A 24,330-nucleotide genomic window follows, 5' to 3' on the forward strand; every position below is an offset into this window, starting at 1 on the left:
CCCAATGCCCCCCTTCAAGTGACTAACCCCCGAAGGGTAATCCTATCCTGATTTCTAACACCATTTCTCACATTAACACCTGTGTTGATTTTTTTTTTTTTGCTGGTTTTCTTCACTTTCCTGGTCTTCAAAAGTATGAATAAGCAAGGAAAAATGTGTCAACTACTTATTTATTTAGTTAAAAAAATTAATAGAACAAAAATAGCTATTTTATGAGAAATAGAGAAAAACACTTAATGATCCTCTCTCCATTTCTATATATTTGCCTGCAGTCCTTTTTATATGAGCTTGTTTTAATGTACTGTAATCAAAGGACTTACACACTGATGGTGAACTTTTTTCATTCAACATATAAGTATTTTTTCATATTCCTTTGTCTTATTTATAGTAATAACATTTAAAAGGCTGTAATTATGTTTTAAGTGTGTTTTTCAAATTCTGTCATTAGCTATATTGGTTCCTTTGTATTGGTGTTTTAAGTCAATGGATTTTAGCTGGAAACATTTGAAAATGTTTCTTTTTGATTGTCTGCATTGATCGGAGCGCCTTCTGGCATTTGGTGGGCAAGTGTCAGTAATTCATAGAAGATCTTAACATAAGGAAAAATTGTGCTATCCAAAGTACCACTAAAGTCCTGCTGAGAAACACTGTTATAAATTATGTGTCAGTTAATATTTTTATGCATAAGTCTGTGTACTTTGTCCATGCTTTGGAATATATCCTTTTTGATCCTTCAATAAAAGGCTGGATATATTAGTACCACTTGACTTTTTTTTTTTAAAGATTTATTTATTTATTTTGAGAGAGTGAGAATGAGAGAGAGAGAGAGAGAGAGCGCGCGCACATGAGAGGCCGGAGGGAGAAGCAGGTTCCTCGCTGAGCAGGGAGCCTGATTTGGGACTCGATCCCGGGACTCCGGGATCATGACCCGAGCCCAAGGCAGTCGCTTAACCAACTGAGCCACCCAAGCGCCCCCACTTGACTTTTTTTTTTAAAAGATTGTACTGTGCCATTACTGTGTTTAATGAAAAACAAAATAACCAGGTAGAGCCTAGGAAATTTAACTGATGCTCAAAAATTTGGTTCTGTAATTTCTGCATTAAATTCCTAGTCAGGGGGCACCTGGGTGGCTCAGTCGTTAAGCGTCTCCTTCGGCTCGGGTCAGGATCCTGGGGTCCTGGGATTGAGCCCCACATCGGGCTCCCCACTCCGCGGGAAGCCTGCTTCTCCCTCTCCCACTCCCCCTGCTTGTGTTCCCTCTCTCGCTGTGTCTCTCTCTGTCAAATAAATAAAATCTTAAAAAAAACAAAAACAAAACTCCTAGTCAGAAATTCTGATTTTTTTGAAAAACTGGAAAAAAAAATACTTGATTCAACAAAGGAGGTGGAAGTAAAATTTGCTATTTTGGTCTCCTGCTACTTTCCTTAGAAACATATGTTTAGACCAAATGGAATATGTAACACCCTTTTAAAAATTAAAACTCTAGGTCAAAATTACACTTAAAGATGATAATTATATTTAATTAAAAAAATAAATATTTAAAAGGTTAGATGTATTAGAATGAAAGCTGTAAATATAAAATTTGGAAACAATGATTTATAAACAAATACACATTTGTTGAGAAATTCATCTCTGTATTTAGGCTTGCCACTATATTTTAGATTGCAATGTTCAAAATAAAATAGTGTTAATGTAAGTTGATCTCTATTCTGTATTTTAAGAAAGGTAATTGGAGATGATTAAATTCTTTAGAACAGTGGTGTAGCTATGTCTAGTGTCCACACTTCTATGATAATGCTTGGTCTGCACAGGTCAGCCTTTCTTATCCAGTTCTGGACTTCTCAGATCTTGGTAGTCTATTATAACATGAAGTTGCTTTACCATCCAGTTTCATATTTCCTTTTCCTCTGGATGTTTTAAATTTGAAATAATGTGGGTTTTAAGTAGGGGTATTGGAAAATGTGATTTAGTTTTCAATAGGGATTATTTAGGTTTCCATTCTTTCACAAAAGGATCTGTCCATTTAGGGAATGTAGTTTCAGTGGTGGTTTGTTAGGCTCTTGAAGATTTCAGTGCTAAAAGAGAGTATACTTCTAATTGCTAGGGCTTTAGTAGCTTATTGTAATTATAGGTTTTTTTGCAGGGCTGGGGAGTACTGATTGCAAAAGACAGAAACAGCCCTACCCAGTCTAGCTTTTGAAGAGAGAAAATTATTAAAAAGATGAATATTTTCCTAAATTGAAATAAAGAGTGTAGTATAAGTAGGCCTCATGGGAACTGGGACTGGGAACCAGAAAGATAGCATCCAAGGTGACTGACTATCTGCCTCTTCTCAGAAGCTTTATTGTCTGCTCAGTTTGTTTCCGTGTATCTGCTCTATTTTGTTTGCAGACTTATTTTGTACTCAGTATTTTGGCATCTGGCCCAAGCCTTGAGTATAAGTGACTTTTCAGCCCGAGAGAGAATCTAATTGTTTAAGTTAATTTGATCAAACCACCCAAATTATAGGTTGTTGGTTAGCCAGTAAAATGGGCCCTTGTGTCATGTGGCAAATCAGTTGTGGCTAGAGGCTTCCAAAATCTGTTGAGAGTTTCACCTAAGAAAATGGTTAAGGCTGTGCTAAAAGTGTATAGAATGTCCTGGTAGCACATAGAGGAGAGGTCCTTAATCAATGATAACTTAAAGTAGCTTTCCAGAAGACTTGGAAACTTGAGTCTTGAAGAAAAGTGGAATTACCACTCAAAAAGAGGAAGGATATCATAGGCAAATGGAACATGTGCAAAGATGGCCCAGATATTCAGAATGTGTTCTGGACACCACAAGTATTTCTCATACCTGGTTTTTGGGAGCATTTAGATGATAAAGCAAGAACAGAAGGACGTCTTTGAGGAAATTTAAGCAGTGGAATGACATGACAAAATTTACAGTTTTGAAGGATCACTCTGGTAGCTTTTGTGAAAGACCATTATTAAGGAGTTGGGATTGGAGGCACTGTGATTGTTTAGGAGCCATTGTAATAATCTGGGTGAGAAATGATGAGGGCCTGAATTAAGCTCCTGATAGTGAGAATGATAAAAGAATTAATGTGACAAATATTTGGGATACAGTCTTCACAGGATTTAATGACCAATTGGATGGAGAGGGAAGGGTCAAGGATGGAAACACCCTTGAATCTCAGTAGTTGTGTAAAACCAGATTATTTCTTAGTCTAAGCTTGTGGAGTAGGGAACTCTACTTATTGTGGTCACTCACTTTGGGATAAAGTCGATGTAGCAGCCACCCATTTCTCAAATGTTGCAGGTCACTGTGGCAGAGGAAAAGAGCCAAGCAGTGACCCTTAAAGCTCCTGAATGTCAGTTCTGCTCATATATAATTGGCCAAAACAAGTTGCTTGGGCACACCTGACTTCAAGGAACAAAGAAATGGAATTTTACCATGTAGCCAGAAGCAATTTGGAAGTACTTAGTGAACAGTACTAATGATGGTTACATTTAATGACTCCTAGATTTATGACTTGAATAATATGGTGGTATTTTTAACTGAGAGATGAAGTGAGGATGATCATCAGGATTGGTGAGGAAGAAGGATGATGAATTTATTTTAGACTCTGTAACTTTTTGGGGGTGGGCCCTGTGACCATCAAGGAGTAATATTCCAGCAGACACTTGGATCTGGGAGTCTAAAGCTCAAGAGAGACCTAAATTGGAGATTTGGTAATGTAAAGGTGAGTTAAGTGTGGATACGACTGTTTTTACCTCAGTGACAAATTCATAAAGTGTTTGACTTAGATGTTTCTGTGGGGAGGTGGGGAGTAGGCATCATTGGAGTGGGCCTCTTGAAGCCTGAATTGGATAACCTTAGGCAGGAGTGAATTGAGTTGGGTTGGGTGAGAAAGAGGTGGTTTCATTTTGTCAACTTTTATTACCCTGACTAGTTATGTTAATAATAATATAGTTTCAAGTTCTAAATGATAATATGTTTTATTGTCACAGTGTTTTGGTAATAGCAGAAATATGTGTGTTTAACCATTATGAAGATGGATTTGTTGCTTTATGTGATTTTTTTTAATTTTAAAAATGGCTAATATTTGGAATTGCTGATTAAATAGTACATTAAAATGCTTTTAAAATTCTTTTTTTTTAGAGAGAATGGGAGAGGGAGGGAGAGCATCTGAAGCAGGCTTCATGCCTAGTGTGGAGCCTGACATGGGGCTCGATCTCACAACCCTGAGATCATGACCTGAGCACAAATCAAGAGTCGGACACTTAACCGACTGAGCCACACAGGCACCCCTAAAATGCTTTTAAAATTCTTGATTAGTTGAATGATTAAGATTGCACAAGATTTGGATTTAGATAATTAGACTTTAAGTCCCACCTTTGCCATTTACTAGGGCTAGGATTATGGTCGACTTTCTTGACCTGTTTTGTAAACTAAATTGTTACTATACAAGGCAAAGATGATATTTTTCAGATCATCTCAGTTCTTTCTTAGTGTCAGAAATCTTAATGCTTTAAAGGGGTGTATTTGTTATATATAAGGTGTATATTTAGTTTGGGTGTTTTTTTTTTCTTGCTAAAGACAATTTTAGACTTTAATTGAAAATAATCTTGGACAGATTGACAAAATGATCATCAGTGAATATAGTATATTTTGCAGTCTAATAAGATGGATTCATATTATGGAAAAACTGCTTTCATCTGTGTTGTGTGGTTTTTTACTACAGGTCTACCTAGATTAAACTGAATCTGGTACGATTTAGAAGAGTATGTTCTTTTCCATATAAAATATGTTAAATTTTGTTTGTAAAATCTTTTGTCTGGAAAATCACAATGCTGCCTAGCTTAAAGCAGTCTCTAGTACATGCAAAAGACCTTAATTTTAATTCTGTGTTATCTATTTGCAAGACTCTGGTGAAGTTTTTAGTGATCTAAAACCTGGGGAGTCACATTAGAAAGGGTTGAAAATGGTTACAAAATTTGAAGTCATGAGGATTGGGACTTTTATAAAGTGATTTTGCCTACTGATGATAGACTGAACATTTTTGGGTTAAATTTGCTGTTTTCAATTTTGCTCTGTTTAGGAACTTGTTAATTTACATTTCCAGTTTTTACAAATAAAACGATAGGCCTTCCTAGATTGCTGTCAACTTTTGCAGACAAATCACCATGAAAAGACTTAAGTTTTGCCTAGTACAGCTACTCTGGAGAACAGTATGGAGGTTTCCCAAGAAGTTAAAAATAGAACTGTCCTTCCACCCAGCAATTGTACTACTGGGTATTTACTCAAAGAATACAAAAATACTAATTCAAAGGGATATATGCACCCCGAAGTTTAGAGCCAAAATGTGGGAACAGCCCAAGTGTCCATTGATTGGTGAATGGATAAAGAAGCTGTGTGTATATACAATGGGATATTACTCAGCCATAAAAAATGAAATCTTGCCATTTGCAATGGTATGGATGGAGTTAGAGAGTATTATACTATGCAAAATAAGTCAGAGAAAGACAAATACCATATGATTTCACTCAGATGTGGAATTTAAGAAACAACAAATGAGCTAAGGGGAGAAAGAGGGAGGCAAACCGAGAAACCGAGACTCTTAACTACAGAGAACAAACTGATGGTAACTGTATATTAACCAATTGGAATTTAAATAAAAACTTGAAAATGCAAATCTTTTTATGTGCTAATGATCCTTAGCAATAAAAATTCTTGTCTTGATTGTGTAAGATTATATAAAGATCTAAGAAAGAAATTTCAAATGAAAATGACAAAACCAACCAAATGTTTATTAGTCCAATTGTTTTTCTTTTTATCTTGCAGCAACGCACCTCTTGCTTTTTCTTCCAAAGTATGTTATGTTAAGTTTCGTGACCCATCAAGTGTTGGCGTGGCCCAGCATCTAACTAACACGGTTTTTATTGACAGAGCTCTGATAGTTGTACCTTGTGCAGAAGGTTGGTATCTTCCGTGTTTTTTCCTATTATTTTAATCTCTGTCCTGTGTGTTACTACCTTTGGCTTTCCTAGAAATTGGTAGGTAGATAGTACACTGTGTGTGTGTTTAAGAATGAAATTTGGAGAAGGAAAGAATTTTTACCTAATAATAAAATACAGTGGTTAATTTATTATGTATGCTTGAGATTTAATAGCCAAACATTTAAAAAAATTCATGAATGACTTGTGGTTTGCTTTGGCTTTCTGTAGTCAATTTGCAAGTTGTAAACAAAGCTTTCTGAAATTAAAATATTAAATTGGTAGGGGAAATTATTTTAAATGTATAAACAAGTGAACATTTGCCCCTGTGTATACAATATTAATGATATGACATAAATAAAAACTGTGCATTTTGCCAAATTTGGGGTTAAATGGTATTTATGTTTATTAGAAAAATACTCATAATTTAATCTCTGAAGTATCATCTTAAGGTAATTCACCTTGTCATTGAGACCATTATTGCATATTCATTGTGATTGCTATGCAACTGGAACTTATTTTTTTCTTTTAATGGCTTGCTTTTCTTGGGTGGGATGTGTAATTGAATGGAAAGTAATTTTCCAAAGCTTCCATCAAGGAAATAGTTGTTGAAGATGGGAACAAGTCCAAAAGCCTTATAGTTACTAAATAAATTTCAGACTTAACCTGCTTTAAGAGCTAATTATTACCAATACTTATTTTTTAGTTATTGCCGTTTACAGAGCCATTCACATATAATAGGCTGTGCTGAATTTGACAGTTCTGGTGTGTGGTTAACTTTTGTTTAGAGTACACACTGTGGTGTGTGTACATTTATTTTAGAATAGGTTATTATAATTTAAACGTTCTTAAAGTATGTTTTCCCTGGTGGATGGTGGTAACTGTTGTACAATGTAAAAAATTTACCTGGAACAATTTAAGGAGCTTTCATATGTCATGTTTTAAAGCCTCTTTTAGAAACCAGGCTAATATTAAAATAACTTGATATATGGTACACAGTGCTGCACTTTTAAAGTTTGATGCTTATTTCAGAATGCCTATTCTGGGATGTCAAAAACATTACATTTAGATACAGTAGGTACCATTCTTTTGGTTTTGCAGTCCCAGAATAGGACATTCTGGATTTTTTTTTCAGATGAATTTGGAAGTATTTTTCCCATGCCTGGGGAAAGGTAGAATAAAAATGGATTAAAGTTAATTATTTGCTGAATCTATCCTTATCTATTGATCTGTAAGGGGACAGTGAGCCCAGAATTGGAGAGCAAGGTGAGAAAAGAGCTGGTAAATGGTTTAGTTCTGCATACCAAGTTCATACCAGTTTCACACCAGGTAAACTGCATGGGAAAAAAATCAGAAGTTTTATTAAATGGGAATATTAATCATATCAGAAAACTATGCTACCAGTAGTGCAGGATCTTGTATTATGTTAGCTTACTGAATTGGAAGGAAGAATTTTGTATCAGTGTTGCTTTGTTGGAACCTTGCTATATTTCCATAGATTTTTTGTATATTTGAGAAGCCCATACTGTGATTTGTCATAAGTGTTCAAGGTTATGGGCATGTAGAGGTTCTCTTTTTTGTCTATTTTACTTAATAGAGCTTAATAAATACATATTTATTATAATAGCTCTTGAATATTTTTAATATTACCACTTTGAGACAGTTTCTCTGGTTTTGAACATGAAAGTTTAAGCACATTTTTATTGCAGTTTAGTTGTAAGTATTTTAGAACACTGATAAAATAATTGCTGTTAGAGAAACATTCAGATACACATTTTTCATTAGTTTAAATACCACCGAATAACCTTTTAGAATCTGAGGAGTGTTACAGTGAGCTGTTAAAGATCTGATTATGCACTGCAAGCAAAGTAATAATGTGTTATTATACTGAAAAAGATAGCAAAGTGAGTTTGAAATAAACCAAAGGAAAGAGTTCCAGTGGAGTAAGTTTCTTTTAGAGGAAGATGGGGTGCTGTAAGCATTCTTCTATTTACTTCACTGGTTGCATTCTTTCTTTGATGTTATAGAAACAGCATTGTGAAAGATATGAGAAAACCGTAGAAACAGTTTTAAGAAAAGTTTTTTCATTTTCTTTCAATTTGCTGTTTTTGTAATGCAGTTTTGTAACAAGATCCTAAGCTGTATAAGTAATGTTTGATGTGTAAGAGTTTCATGCATATTAAGCATTAGCTATTGTTAATAAAACATGCCATTTCAAAATAAAATATGCCTTCATTATACTTGTCCAGATATGACCTCTTTTTGTTGTTGCGTGCATCTCAGATTTCTTTTTTATAAATGTTAACACTTAGAAAAAAGATAAGGTCAAACATAACAAGGGTGTCAAGCCTAATCATCAGTCGTAACTTTATGTCCACATTTTCTGGTAGATGGATTTTGACTATTAATTTGGTTTTGTATGTTTTCTCTATGTGATATTTGTGCATTATTAGATGACTAGACTGGCCAAGGCAGACCTGTTACACTTGCCTGAGTTAGGCATTGTTTGCCATGCCACTAAACCTGCCGTCAAGTGAAACCTTCATTGGGGAAATGAGATCGGAGTCTGAACCGCAGAAGATGGACGCCCTGTCTCTGTTTTTTATTGTTTTACTTTAATTTCATTTCTTTTTCTTTATTTTGTCCCTTTTTTTTGTTTTTGTTTTTGTTTTTGTTTTGTTAAATCTCTTTCACTTTAACTTGTGAGCTGGTTTTCCAGTTCTTTGTAAATGGTATTCCATTAAGGGTTCATAACATTGCTTTGCAGATTATATTGGGAGATGATTAGCAGAGCTCAATCTTAGAGTGAAATAAATTTTCATAGTAAACTAGGATACAGTGTTGTGAAGCTCAGTGTGAGTCTTAATTGGTGTTTATAGACTGCATAGTACATTTTGTTCTTGAAACACTAAAACACTGATAGAATTCTTAGGAACATTTCCTGACCTCATTGCAGCATTTCAGATTTTTCTCCCAAATCTACATCTTTCATAAAAACCAGTTAACAGCTTCTAATTTTCATCCTTCCCCCTCCCCCCCAGAATTGTAGGCATACAAAATCCTCAAGGAAAATAAGTAAATTTCTTAGAATAATCTAGGGTAGAGGACAAGCAGAGACATTCACTTTTTTGAGTTATTTACTACAGAAAGAACTTACTTCCTTGACTTACAAAGACTTTTACTTGCCTGTGTGGGGAATGGATATTTGACAGACTTTGAAAACTTACTTGGCATGTGTCTTTCTCTGCTTGAATTTTTTGAAAAAATTTCAGGTGTTACTAGCTTCTAAATGGATTCTGAGATTAGGACTATTAATTTTAATACTCTGAGAGATGTTTTTCTTCTCAGTTGTCTTTGAGTATAGTTTGGGAAAAATGCTAAATGCTTGTTTGTTTTATATTTTTGTATATACTCTGGTAGTATTTGGAGGATAAATTTGATAGAATTCTATCTTGGGAGTTAAGCAATGGAACTTTTTTCTTAAGATATCTTTAATGGTAATTAAAATAAAAAATGGGCTTATAGTTAGACTTAATATTTATAATAGCTTATTACTATTATGAGAGGTAGTGAGAGTCAGATAACCGATTGATACTTTTTTTAAGCCAAAAGTGAAAGTATGATATTAATTATTCATCTTTTGGCCTGTGTTGAATACTTTTTATTTTGTGTAGTCTTTCTACACTGTCTTTTATGGGCAGTTTTGCTTACTTAATTGACTGGTAATCTTAAATTGGGGACATTAATAAATTGAAACAATTTGTTTTTTGGGTACATAAATTAGGGTGACAAAGCATAAGATTTATGCTACAGGACCTCAGTTGAATTTATCAAGATGTGTTCAGGTTTTATAAGCACTAAAAATAATACCTATTTATAACAGTTAAAATGGGTCTGGTAGCAATTTAAATAGCTTAGTATATATAGGTGGGTATATAGAAACTTGTATCAATACCAGTAACTAATAAATATAAAATAAATTACTGTTATTTGATGTCTTCAGTAAGGCCTACCTACCTTTTATTTATGCATGTTAAAAAATCTGTGCTTGTGCAGAATTTACACTGAAATAATAAAATAACTGTTTTTGAAATTAGTAAATTAATGTAGACTTAGATGTTGCAGAATTTAGGAAAAAGTAGACATTTGTTAAAGCTAATCAAATGTAATTTTTCTGTTCCTATAAATAAGGTGTAACCATTATTTAAAGCAAAATTTAAAAGCTGTCTTGAATTCCATCCATGTTTAGAGGTATATTCAGATAATATTGTTTAGAGATTTATCCCTCCACATCTGGTTGTTTTAAGTAGAATTTTTACTTCTAAAATCCATCATGGTGCTTTTGAAAACTTAACTCCATATGCTATTTCCAATTTAGTGTGACTTTGTACACTGTGTTTTAAATTATTTTTGAGGACTCCATAATGGAAATATATAGCCAACTACATAATAACTATAAGTAGTTCTTCTAAAATAGATATATGTAGTCAGCTTTCTAAGAGATAATTTTAGCGGTGTCAGTGAGAAAGAGAGGACACAAAGGGAAAATGTGTGAAAGTTGCAGTTCATATCAAAATTAATTGATTAGAGTCTAGTAATTAAATATGGCAAATTGGTGAACTTTAGAGTAAATTTTTCATTTTTTAGTTGTAAGGATTTTTTTTTCTTTTTAGTGTCTAAGATTATTTTAGTGTTACTGTCATTTTTATTAGGCAATTAAGATGTTTATAAGCAAGACATTTAGGCATTAACTACCCCTCTTCAGATAAGTATACATAAATTGGTTCTAAAAGTCAGGACTTTAAGAAGTTTCCTGAGACAAGGGAACTTTTTTTGTTAGTGATTCTCAAAAATTTTAGTAGTTTCACAAGGCATATATTTTGGAATTGGATTCTTTTAGGCATCTCTGGCCTGGTTGGTGAGATGTCTTTTTAACCAGCTGGGTGTAGGCATCCTTTTAAATTGAAGCTGATTACATGGAATAGGCTTTTGGTTTTTTCTGTCTACTTGATATTGAATGGAATTTATTGGAAGGTTATCAAAACTGTTTGCATCACCAGTAGGTAGTTTTAGTAACCAGGAGCACTCATTAAGGAACAAATTTCAATTCGCACATATTTGTTTTTTCTTTTTCTTTTTTTTGACTAATTTGGTTATTTGCCATTTCTGGGGATTAAACTTTAAAAAATGTTCTTCTTTTCTGTATCTGATGTTCTGTGTGCTATTAGTGATGCAGCCAACACGAACGGTTGTCATGTGTAACACAACTTTCGATCACCGCGAAAACACCGTCCTGGGAAAGCGTCCATGCTTGATATCGTTTGGTTCATGAACATTAAGTTTCCAGTACAGGTGACCCATAGCTCAAAGTGTTAAATAATTGTCTACATTATTCAATTTTTAAAATAATATTCCATTAATGAGATTGTTAGTCTTTGAAGTTTTGCTCACTTTTATTTTTCCTAGTAGAGCAGGATAAAAGGAAAGACTTAAGTTCTTATTTATTTCTTTGTACAGATCTGATAGATAGATTCATTTATTATTATTATTTTTTAAGTGCAAGGGTAATTGTAAAATCATAGTGTAAAGTTTGTGTGGTGTTTCTGCTTTCCGTAATGTTTGGAACTTGCCTCTGCAGGTAAAATTCCAGAGGAATCCAAAGCCCTCTCTTTATTGGCTCCTGCTCCAACCATGACAAGTCTAATGCCTGGTGCAGGCTTGCTTCCCATACCGACCCCAAATCCCTTGACTACAGTAAGTATTACACACCCTCTTCTGAAAGAGATTTATGTTGAACTGTGTAATCATTTGAAAAGGAGCTTAGAAAATTATTTCTGTTTTGAATCGTTTTTTTAAATGAAAAGGATTCAAAATGTCTACTTAATTTTTCTACTTAATGTCTATTTAATCCCTCCCCACATTATCACTGACTTAAACTGACTTTTGGAATTTTTTTCTGAAGTAATTGGGCATTCATTTAAATTTGAGAACTAAAATAGATTATTCGTTAGAGAATCATTTATCGAAACTAAGCATTTTAGATCGCATGGGGAATTGGAAAATCTAGTAACTATATTTCCCAGTTCAAGAGGACTAAATCTATTAAAGTAAAATAAAATGATCCACAGCTTTGTAACAGGAAAAAGAATCTCAGAGAAGCATTTGTCTGATACTGAGAAAATACAGCAAGGTAAAAACATGGTAAAGATATTTTTTCATTAACTATGTGCAATTAAATAGGAATTTAATACCTCCTTTGTGATTTCTAAGAGGGGTTAAAAAAGATTTTGCTGTTACTGGGCTCTTGTCATATTTATCTTAAAGAAGGGTCATTTTTCTTCAAAAATGAATACAAGACAAAATATAAAACTCACCTTAATTGCAAGTTGTAGCTTAGCTTTGTAGTATTGGATTATTAGGGAGTAAACTAATACTAGCTTTATGATAGTAAATTTTTTTTTTTTAAGATTTTATTTATTTGACAGAGAGACACAGCGAGAGAGGGAACACAAGCAATGGGAGTGGGAGAGGGAGAAGCAGGCTTCCCGCTGAGCAGGGAGCCCGAGGTGGGACTTGATCCCAGGACTCTGGGATCATGACCTGAGCCAAAGGCAGACGCGTTAACGACTGAGCCACCCAGGCGCCCCAGTAGTAAATTTTTTAAAATACCTTTTTTTTCCTTAGAGATTTTATTTTTAAGTAGTCTCTACACTCAGTGTGGGGCTTGAACTCACAACCCTGAGATCAAGAGTTGTATGCTCTGCCAACCGAGCCAACCAGGCCCTCTCCCCACCTTTTTTAAAAGTAAGTTATACCCCCATTGTGGGGCTGTAACTTACCTGGAGATCAAGGGTCTCAGACTCTACTCACTAAGCCAGCCAGGTACCCCTTTGATGGTAGTTAATTTACCAAAGTTAAAAAACAGAGTGCAAAATTTTAGGTCTTTTTTTGCATAAGTTTGTACTGCTGGAGACCTGCATTGTGATTGCTGGTGGAAATTAATTTTTTTTTTTTTTTTTTTGGTGAGGGGGATTTTTTTTTTAATTAATTAATTTAGAGGGGGGTAGAAAGAGGAGGGGCAGAGGGAGAGAGAATCTTAAGGAGGTCCCGCACCCAGTATGATGCCTGGCATGGGGCTCGATCTCACAACCCCAAGATCATGACCTGAGCCCAAATCAAGAGTTGGATGCTTAACTGACTGAGCCACACAGGTACCCCCCCTTTTATTTTAAAGATGTATTTATTTATTTTAGAGAGAGAAAGAGTGTGAGTGGGGGGAGGGGCAGAGGGAGAGAGCGAATCTCAAGCAGACTCCCCACTGAGCAAGGAACCCTGACACAGGGCTTCATCTCATGATCCTGAGATAATGACCTGAGCTGAATGAGCCACCCAGGCAAGACATCCCAGGAAAATACTTTTTAATTCAACGTCTTATCATTTGAGATCATGACCTGAGCTGAATGAGCCCCCCAGGCATCCCAGGAAAATACTTTTTAATTCATCATCTGATTGTTTGAGTTAAACTTTTTAGAAATGTTCTAGAAAATTTTATTTTGGTTATATTCTGGTATATTTTAACACCTTAATTCCTGGATCACTATCTTTTTTTCAGAAAATAGTGTTTTGCTATCTTGACAATTCTTAGGGTTTATTGAGCAGCAGCATAAAGTTTTTATTTAATTTCTTGCCTTAAGGGGAAATGCTTTTCTTTAAATGCATCTGTAGATATCTATTATTTTGAAATTTAATTTATGAAGAACAATTCGAATTAGAAAATGTGACAGGTGGCCCATTGTGACTTGGCTCCTGCTTACCTCTCTGACTTTTTCCTACCTGTTTTCCTGGCTTTCTCTACTTCAGCTGTATTGGCTTTGTTGTTTCTTAGACACACCAAGCACGTTTTTGCTTTAGGGCTTTTGTACTTACTCATCCTTTGCCTAGAACATTTCGTTTTCAGGGAGGCCATGGTTTCTATGTCAGAAGTGTTAGATCAGGAGCCTAGGTCATCTTTAACCCATCGAAGACCAAAAGGGTAACTAAGTACTTAAATTTCTTAGACCAGGGCTAGAAAGTAGATTAATTAAAAGAAGGGTAATTGTATTGTTACAGAGCATTTGCATTCAATAGAACTTTCTGCTGTGCAGAAAATGTCTGTATCTGTACTATCTAGTGTGGTAGCCACTGGCAACGTGTGCCTATTGAGCACTTGAAATGAGTCCCTGAATTTTAATTAAAATTCAGATAGCTGTATGGGATTAGTGACTGCCATATTAAATAGCATAGGTGTAGCAGAAGGGTATAGTAAAAAGAAGAGACAGGGAAAAGTTTCTAAAAAAGAACTGAATGATTTTTAAGTTTGAGAAACTTAAAGATTAAATGGATTAGATGGTTTGGAAAAGCGCATTCCAAGTGTGTGTGTGTTTGTGTGTGTATGTGTATATATATAATGTCCCAGTGGAGAAAATTTGCAGGTCAAAGGGATTGACAACTGGGGGTGCCTGGAAAGGCTTGCTCAATGCTTTAAATCCATGCAAAACTGATAAATAATAAGAGTCATATTTGTGATTTAACTTAAAGATATATAATCTTGCACAGTAAAAAAATTTGATGGGGGCATCTGGGTGGCTCAGTTGGTTAAGCATCTGCCTTTGGCGTAGGTCGTGATCTTGAGGTCCTGGAATTGAACCCTGGATCAGGCTCCCTGCTCAGCAGGAAGCCTGCTTCTCCCTCTCTCCTGCTCCCCCTGCTTGCTCTCTCTCTCTCTGAAATAAATAAAAATCTTTAAAAAAAAATTTAATGTAATGACCCTCAAACATCTGTGTACCTTATAATACCATAGAAGATAAGGTGTTGGGGGAAAAAAGGAGTGTCAGTGCATAAGCAAACCATGGAGAAAAACTAGGCTTAGAGGGTGGTAGCCTTGATTCAGAGATCACTCACCCATTTTGAATTAAGATATTTTATACAACTCTATGATAACTCGAAATGGTAATGCTGAGCAACAAATCCAAGATGTTAGTAGCAAGGTACCACAGATTATATAATACTATGAAGAAGAAAAGTGATGTGGTAGAGAGTAAGTGAAGCTTTATATAAAGGCAGGGAGGGGCTCCTGGGTGGCTCAGTCGTTAGGCATCTGCCTTCGGCTCAGGTCATGATCCCAGAGTCCTGGGATCGAGCCCCGCATCAGGCTCCCTGCTCCGCGGGAAGCCTGCTTCTCCCTCTCCCACTCCCCCTGCTTGTGTTCCCTCTCTCGCTGTGTCTCTCTCTGTCAAATAAATAAATAAAATCTTAAAAAAAAATAAAGTCAGGAAAGCCTCTTGGAGGGGATGGGTGACCTGATGCTTGAAGGATTTGGCTGGCGGAAGCTGAGGAAGAGTTTTTTGGCAGAAGGAACGCCAAGCAAAAGCCCTAAGATGGGAAAAACTTTGTCTTCAAGGTACAGAATGACAGTCAGTGTAGTTGAAGGATAGACAGCATACTGATTATAGGGCTTTTGGGCCATGGAAAGGAATTTGAATTTTATTCAAAAGGTAATTAGAAGCCATTGATTGACTTTAAGCAGGGTAAGACATAATTTGACATTTTATTTATTTATTTATTTAAAGATTTTATTTATTTATTTGACAGAGAGGGAACACTATAAGGGGGGGGTGGGAGGGGGAGAAACAGGCTTCCCACCGAGCAGGGAGCCCGATGTGGGGCTTGATCCCAGGACCCTGGGATCGTGACCTGAACTGAAGGCAGAGGCTTAACGACTGAGCCATCCAGGCGCCCCTAATTTGACATTTTAAAAAGATCATACACAGGCCGTTATGACACCTGTAATTGATACTTGTTTCATCAACTTTTACCTTTTGGAAGTATTTTTACATAGTGTTTGTTTAATCTTAGTTTCGTAACGTTGTATAGTCAGTGCTCAAAATTTTCTTTCTTTTTTTGGAGCGGGGGAGAGAGAGAGAGGGAGGGGTTGGGAGGGGTAGAGAGAGAATGTTAAGCAGGCTCCATGTCCAGCGCATAGCCTGATGCAGGTCTCATCTCACAACCCTGAGTTGTAGCTGTTTTCCCCTTGAAATGTCTTCTCATTAGTTCTGCAAAGTCTTCTATTTTCAAATTTTGAGATATTCTATCTTTCCTAGTTTAAGTTCACATTAAAAACATATTCTTTAACGCTTGAACTAAAAACTGAATTTCGTAATGTTATAAAAGATCATTCAAAGGTTTTGTCCTTTTCCCATCAAAGTATATGTAAGTTCAGCTTTTCAGGTTTCTTTTCTTAGGTAAACTTTATCCCTGTTTCAGTTCTGGTCTGTGCATAGTAGTACCTTGCTTTTACCACTTGGTAGCTGAGTAGCTTTGGGAAAATTATTTAATTTCTGTAGGTCTTCTTTATCTGTGAAATTGGCATAATACTCATATAGCAACTTTATAGGACATAACTGTTGTGAATAACTGCTGAGAATTGACTGTTTATTTTTAGTTTCAAGTTTGAAAGTAGTTAAAATACCCAGATAGTTAAGAATTATGTTGTATTTCTAATTACACACAGAACTACTGTGACCTCCTTCTCAATAATTCAGACATATACATTGCTTAAAGTTGGGACTCCCTAGTCACCTTCCATTCTTGTTGAGTTGATCATTTTCTTTTTAAGGTTAAAGAACTGTAATCTTTGATACTAACAGAAAATATGTGTTCTTTCTTTCTTTCTTTCTTTTTTTTTAATATATAGTTGGGTGTTTCCCTTAGCAGTTTGGGAGCCATACCAGCAGCAGCACTAGACCCCAACATCGCAACACTTGGAGAAATACCACAGCCACCACTTATGGGAAATGTGGATCCTTCCAAAATTGATGAAATTAGGAGAACAGTCTATGTTGGCAATTTGAATTCCCAGGTAACTAATTTAAGAAAAAACTGAGTTGGTAGGACCTCTTACTCTTTCCCCCTTCTTCAAAGTCATATCGATTGATAAAGTAATATTTACCTAATTTTTTAAAAAGAATTACTTTATTAAAGTGTGACTTTGTTTCTTCAGACAACGACAGCTGATCAACTACTTGAATTTTTTAAACAAGTTGGAGAAGTGAAGTTTGTGCGGATGGCAGGTGATGAGACTCAGCCAACTCGGTTTGCTTTTGTGGAATTTGCAGACCAAAATTCTGTACCAAGGGCCCTTGCTTTTAATGGAGTTATGTTTGGAGACAGGCCACTGAAGTAAGAAACCCTAAACAAAGAAATTTTAATGATAATGGAAAAACTTTAAAGTATTTCTGATGTAATTAAGGCTTTTTTTTTTCTTTTTAATAGTAATTGGCAATTTGTGGAAAGGAAGACTTTGTGTTAAGTATAAATGAAATACATGAGTTACCATTTTAGCCTTTAAAGTTGTATTTGAAAACATTTTCTATTTCATAAGATTGAATTTGATATTAACATTATTTATATACTCTATATAATGATTATAGGTTTTTTTCCCATAAGCTCTAATAAAGCAGATTGGGTTTGCATTATGACTAGACTAATGGATAATTGAACATATGAGATGAACTTAGAATAATACTGTAATAAGAATTTTGATAAATCCAAAATCCCAGGAGGAAAATAATAAGTACCCAGAAGTGTTTTAAATCAGTCATTTGAGTTTTAATACTTTCTCATATCCTTGTTTGCAAAATGAAAAATTGGTATAGACTTTACATTCTCAAGACCAGAAATTCTATTTCTTGCAGATTATTGAGGCAGCAGTTTTATCTAAATTTCATAGGTAGTTGCCTTAGTTATACAGCTTGATCAGGATTCAGCTGTGAAAGGATAAAGTATCTTTTTAGTGAATGCTTGTTTTCTCAGTGTGAAGGGGGTGAAGTGAGACTCGCCAGATTCATTTATGTGCATCAGAGAAACCCCTTTTGACCTAGTAGGGAAGAGTTTTATCAGGTGCCTCCCACATTCAAAACTGTATCTGACTCACCCATGGTCCAAGGTTGATTGAAATTGTGCACATATATAGCCTCTCCTGCATCCTCCCAGCGTGCAGAGATACCGACAAAATCTTATGATCCAAGATGAGAAATGATGCATTTTAATATTGGTGTCAGCATGTAATTTATTATAATTCTAAGTTGTGTGGAAAAGCAATTGTCCTGGTATATTCAAGTTGTTAAGGAGTCAGCTAGAGTTCACTTTTTCTTTCTTTTTTCCTTGCTTTTGGCTCTGTTAGCAAGAGATAAAGATGAGTGATAATGAGATTAATCATGGTTTTGATTATTCTGTATTTAGCTGTATCATTCTTAATGTGCTTTCGAGATGTCCTCAGATTTATAAATATGTGTATCATAAACATTTGTTTCATGTTTTGTAAAATATGGTGTGTATTTGTGATATGCTAATATTTTTAATTTAGAATTAATCACTCCAACAATGCAATAGTAAAACCCCCTGAGATGACACCTCAGGCTGCAGCTAAGGAGTTAGAAGAAGTAATGAAGCGAGTACGAGAGGCTCAGTCCTTTATCTCAGCAGCCATTGAACCAGGTAAGGCCACAGTGTTGTTACATAGGTTGCAGTTTAAGATCATAGAACCATAGAACTGGAAGGAATTTTAGAAATTATCTTGTTTAGTCCCTCCATGTTACAAACAAGAAGACTGAAACTCGAGAAAGAGTAAGTGACTTACTAGTGTCAAAGGTCAAAGAACTGGTTAGCACAAATGTTGTGTTTTCCTGTGATACTGAATTGCACATTAGCTTGAGCTAATCAGATCTGTATGTTTTTGTAGCAGAGTCAGTGCTCACAAGTGATTGGCTTAAAGCAAAGTATAAATGTTACTGTGAGGCTAAAAGTAAGAATTAATATAATCAAAAGGTTATAATCAAGCAGGTTCACTTTCCTTCACAGTTCTCATTTTAAAAATAGGAAAGAGAGCCCATGATTGGCAAAATACAGACTGTTTTAGCAAGGTAAAGGAACACCTATTCAGACTTTTATGTTGCTTATGGAAAGTTAAAAATCCAATCTAAAAATGTCTAGGTGGTTTACAGTTGAGCAAATTTTCTACATTAGCACTCAGAATTTAAGCTTCACTGCTAGCAAAATAAATGGAGAGAAGATTTAAAATCACTGTCATAGGAATTACAGACATGTTATAATCGTACATTATGGCAGCAACAAAATATTACGAACAGCTGTTTATAATCATCTGGTTTATATGTACTGCTGCAGGGTGGCTGCACTCAACGAGTTTATGCAATGACTTTCTTGGATGTTTCTGAAGGATAATTGCACAGGAGGAGGATGTACAGAGAGTAGGCCCCTTGCACTATATGTGGTACATTCCACTTGTGCCTGATTATTAACTGGGATCTTTAATTGTTCTGAGCTTACACTGCAAAGTGGTTTTTTCCTCCCAGAGTCTGGAAAGAGCAATGAAAGAAAAGGCGGTCGATCTCGTTCCCACACTCGTTCAAAATCCAGGTCTAGCTCAAAATCCCATTCTAGACGAAAAAGATCACAGTCAAAACACAGGTGAGAATTTCTGCTATCATATTTAAAATTTTTTTGGTCTGGTATTTAAAATAGTTAAGATTTTCTGAGTTTTTGTTTATGTATCAGAATTTAGAAATTTCAGTGGAGCTCACCCGGAATTATGCTTATCATTAAATGTTGCTTTAATTATAATAGTGTAGTTAAGAATGAAATTTTATCTAATTGATACATAATTTTTATTATCTCAATTTTCTGTTTCAGAAGTTGGTTTTCTATCTTTAGGTGCTCTATTCCTGATTTTTCTAAGAATAAACTATTCTTTATAGAGGACTGGCAGAAACTTTTCATTCTTTTTCTTGAGAAAAGGGAATATATATGTATGGTCATGCTGAACTATTGTTGTGGCTCTCTGTGCCTCCCCCCTGCACCCCGGCTACTCAAGGCTTGGGGGAGTAGCACCTCATATCTTGGATTCCAGTACCTACCTATCTCTAGTTCCATGAGTCAAATGAGGTGCTTTAAATCTTTGGTATTCTTGATAATAAGAGCTTCCTGCACCCACTTTGGGACCTGAAACACAGCAGAAACTTTGTAGCTTTAGTTCCAGCTATTGTATTATGCTTAAGCTCTGTTTCTGTTCTGTTTATCTTACTTTGGAACATAGTTCTGTCATTTTAATTTAAAAAAAAAAAAAATGGGGGCGCCTGGGTGGCTCAGCGGGTTAAGTGTGTCTGCGTTCGGCTCAGGGTCCTGGGATCGAGCCCCACATTGGGCTCCCTGCTCAGGTGGGGAGCCTGCTTCTCCCTCTCCCACTCCCCCTGCTTATGCTCTCTCTGTGTCAAATAAATAAAATCTAAAAAATAATGATAAATAAAAAATCTGTTGTGTTGTACTTAGTCTGAAGTGGACCTCGAAATGTGAACTTGCAACAGCATTTTGATTTGGAAGTGCCCTAAGAATCGTGTTTAAAGTGAAAAATTTTGTCTTCTTTAAGATGTGGGAGGTGTTACTGAAATGTGAGAATGTATATGGTGGGTCCCAATTGCGTGTTAATATGTACACACGTAGGTCTAAAGAGAAGATGTAGAGAAAAGTGTGTGTGCGTGTGTGTGCACGGTGTGTGTGGTGGTATTGGAGAAGGAGGAAGGTTTGAGAGGAGGGGAAAAGGGAACCGGTGTGCTGTATGTTGAACCTCATCAGCAGGCTCAGTTTAGTCTGTTTTTCTGTGATATCAAGGTGTATACTTTTACATTATTCTTCGTTTGTAAGGTCTCTTTTGTGATTTAGTTTTACTGTCTCCCTTCAAGGGCTTCCAGTAAGGCAAGTTCAGGTCCAAGGGAAGGAAGTTGTTGCATGTACAAGGCATACGTTAGAGCAACAGAAGCCAGTGCTGGAGAAGGAAAGTGGTATAGAAGCAGTGGCACTAGATTGTGGACATTTCTACAGGTTGACAGGATGTGGTGAACGTAAAGGAGATAAAGGAAATATAAAATTGAGCTCAAGAGTAATTACTTCTTTTCTGAGGAGGAAAAAGACCAATGACCCGAATTTCATTTTGTGTTGATTACAAGAGCCGTGCTCCAAATATCCTATCTTAGTGGTTTTATAAGGCTGGAAAAAAGCAAAACTTGATTAACATCATTGTTTCCTTGATAATCTCTGTGAAGATTTATCTGTTGGAGCAGATTTATTTAACTCTCTGCTTTAAGGTGCTTGCTTTTATCATTTTAGGTATATTTGGATATTTTCCCCTTCTAGGGGCTAGTAGGGGAAGGGTTTTTCAGTCTAAAATGAAATTTGTTAATTACTGTTCTTAATTCATGAGAATGTTTTCCTGTAGGTTTGTCTAACTATGTAGCATTGGAAATTACTTGCTTTTGGCATACCTACCTGTCTTGTAACACTGTCATATTTATGTAGTGTGTAAATTTATACTATTTACTATACTTTATTTATACTATTTTTATACATGTACAGAAACACATATAGCCTTTAGTGAGTTCATAAAGAAATACAAAAGAAGAAAGGTTCTTTTTAAGGGGAAAAAAAAAAAGTCCCTTAACTGAAAACATTTGACTTAAAAATCTTGGTATGGAAGGATCTTCCCTGGTAGGGGAGGGGGATGGCAGGCATTTCTTGGCTTCCCCTGCTAGTGGGATTTGATACCCTCAGCTCTGGCTCTGCCCCATTAGACTTATTAGCAGGAGTATGAGTTGCAGGAGCCTTCGCTCTTGAAGGCCCATCCTATTCTACTTTCTCAGCATTCTCAGATGCTTCTGGAACCTCCCTCCAGCCCCTATCCTTTCCTTGTTCCTTCCCCTTGTATAGTAGGAGGCAGGAAGGGGTTTCTTGTCACTGTGATCTTGGCTAGGACCAGGGAGATGTATTTTGACTTTGTTCAAAATTTTATATGTGTTTTTTTCAAAGGACAGTGTTAGAAAAGGTGGGTAGTACTGTAATTATTATATTTTAAAGCTAAGTAACCTTGACAGACCAGCATGGGAACTATAAGACATTTTATAATATTTTAATTAAGCAGACTTAGAGTTGAACTTTGATGAGACATGATGGTAAGTTGCCCTGTATGTACAGTTTAATTTATAAATGTGATTTTGCACATTATGCTGAATTGAGATCTCCTAATGATAACTCAAGTCTTTCTCTTTGGTTGGATTAGATTTGCTCTTAACTTGAAGCTTTTAGTATTCCTAATCAGAACACTTGTTTGGAGGTGACTAGTGGGTGAAATAGGGACATGAAAATATTTAATGTCAGAATTAAAATACAGTAATTACACTTGGGACTTCCAAACTCTGAGGACCTGTAGGGGTAAGGTGGGAAGCCAAGTTATCAGTGTTTTTAAAATTAATTCTTACTTCCTAAAGCTACACTTACTTTTTTAAAAGGTGTTTCTTTGTTTAATTAAGGTTGGAAAGCAGTGTTTGAGGAAAACAAAATTACTATGTATATTTTTAGCAAGGTTAACTAGAACAGAAATGTAAAGACTTCCTATTAAGTGCGTAGAAGCAAAGGCCTTATAAAACATTCCCCTTATGTGGATGTCTGTAAATGGATTTAAAATGTCTTAAGTTTTGCGGTTTTGCTTTTACCTACCACTTGCCCAATTGTCTCTTGGGTTATTAGTAATAAAGATTTCAACAAACTGTGGCTTATCTTCTTGTATTGAAAATAGGGTATGAAGATAAATGTATAATTTTTAAAGCCATAAAATAGATGAGTGGTTCAGTTGAAAATTAGCTGTTGGGAAACATTTTAACTAACTGAAAAGTGTATTTAAAAAAACAGGATTTCATTATTAATTGAAAATTGTCTCAAGATTTTTCTGGCTTAGCATACCACAAGAATTTAACTGTATGTATTTCTTTTATAGATCTTTGTTTTAACTTAACTCATGAAAACATGACTATCAAGATGAATTTTAATTATATAAAGCATACTTGTGGAAGTTCATTTGATCTCCTTGGAATAAATAAAGCTGTAACTTAAAGTTTTCATTTATGTTAATTGTTAATGCTGATGATCTTGAGAGTTAAGAATTATTTTGAACATTTACTCTGTGCCCGAGACTGCTAGGCAGTCTTTCATGTGTCATCTGATTTAGTCCTCATTACAGGCCTAGGTGATGTAGGTATGATTCTCCAACTTTGTAGATGAAGAAACTAGGCTTAGGGTAAGTGAGTAACCAGAGTTCTCAAAGCTAGTATGTAGCAGAGCTGAGTGTCAGAGCCAGATTGTTTCACTCCAGAGCTGGTGAGTCTCTCATTTTGTTATTTGTGTGCATTCAGTTTTGTTATATTTTAATAAATAGTTACTAGGATAAAAATCACATTATATAAGCATTATTTCAGTGGGAATAAGGAGCCTAGAGAATTTCAGAATTGGAGTAATCGTTATTTTTCCCGCAAGAATTCCAGTAATAAAGGTTTCTTTTAGGGGGCACCTGGGTGGCTCAGTCGGTTAAGCGTCTGCCTTTGACTCAGGTCATGATTCCAGAGTTCTGGGATCCAGCCCCGTGTTGAGCTCCCTGCTCAGCAGGGAGTCTCCTCCTTCTCCTCTGCCCTTCCCTCCCCCTGATCATGCTCACACTCTCAAATATATAAAATCTTTAAAAAGTTTCTTTTAATAGCTATGTTTATATAGTTATAAAATCAAGAGGTCTTGCAAATCCAACATTTAATTATCTATAGCTTCAACTCATGAGTAATGTTTATTTTCTTGTCACACTAGCAGCGTAATTAGTACTCTGCTTCCTTATACATTCTTAATATATGTTATGACAGACATCACACAGCCAGTTAGAGAAACTCTTGAGCCAGAAAACCACTATTTCCTGTGAAAGTATAACCACAAGCAATTACATGCAAGTCAAGAGTTAAATTTAATTTATGGTATACAAACTTGTTCTGTGGGAGAACTCATATAGTAACAGGCATATAATAATTAGACAAGAAAGCCACACTTGAAAATAATAGCTTCAGTCTGACATAGAAAATAATTTCTTCTCTTTGTGTTCTGAAAATGAACTGTTTGGTAAAGTTGCCAATAAATAAATTACTGCAAATAATCTGAGGCGTTATGTAATAGAGAATTCCAAAATATTGAAAAGTACTGTTGGAATAGGTTTTAAATTTTTCTCACTTGAAAGACATCTTACATTTTTAAAAATTGAAATTTTAAGAGTAAGTTTTGACATTCTAACAACTTGTTTTTCTTTAGGAGTAGATCCCATAATAGATCACGTTCAAGACAAAAAGACAGACGTAGATCTAAGAGCCCACATAAAAAACGCTCTAAATCAAGGGAGAGGCGGAAGTCAAGGAGTCGTTCGCGTTCACGGTGAGTTTTG

General features: G+C 35.4%; 1 protein-coding gene across 4 annotated transcripts in view; it reads left to right on the forward strand.

The window, feature by feature from the left end:
* SREK1 (splicing regulatory glutamic acid and lysine rich protein 1) overlaps positions 1-24,330 on the forward strand; it is a 41,174-nt gene that overhangs the window by 3,627 nt on the left and 13,217 nt on the right. For 2 of the 4 annotated variants that reach the window (XM_088023330.1, XM_028123856.2), the window contains exons 2-8: positions 5,827-5,960; positions 11,617-11,732; positions 16,711-16,875; positions 17,017-17,195; positions 18,382-18,512; positions 19,388-19,502; positions 24,201-24,320. In XM_088023330.1, coding sequence (XP_087879456.1) covers positions 5,827-5,960; positions 11,617-11,732; positions 16,711-16,875; positions 17,017-17,195; positions 18,382-18,512; positions 19,388-19,502; positions 24,201-24,320 — 960 coding nt within the window. Of the gene's footprint in view, positions 1-5,826; positions 5,961-10,187; positions 11,331-11,616; positions 11,733-16,710; positions 16,876-17,016; positions 17,196-18,381; positions 18,513-19,387; positions 19,503-24,200; positions 24,321-24,330 lie in introns of those variants that run through there. The other 2 variants (XM_088023331.1, XM_028123859.2) reach the window with 2 other exon arrangements.

Source organism: Eumetopias jubatus, unplaced genomic scaffold, assembly GCF_037043125.1.
Source record: "Eumetopias jubatus isolate StellerSeaLion01/CBP00866 unplaced genomic scaffold, mEumJub1_p1.0 scaffold_5, whole genome shotgun sequence".
NCBI lineage: Eukaryota > Metazoa > Chordata > Mammalia > Carnivora > Otariidae > Eumetopias > Eumetopias jubatus.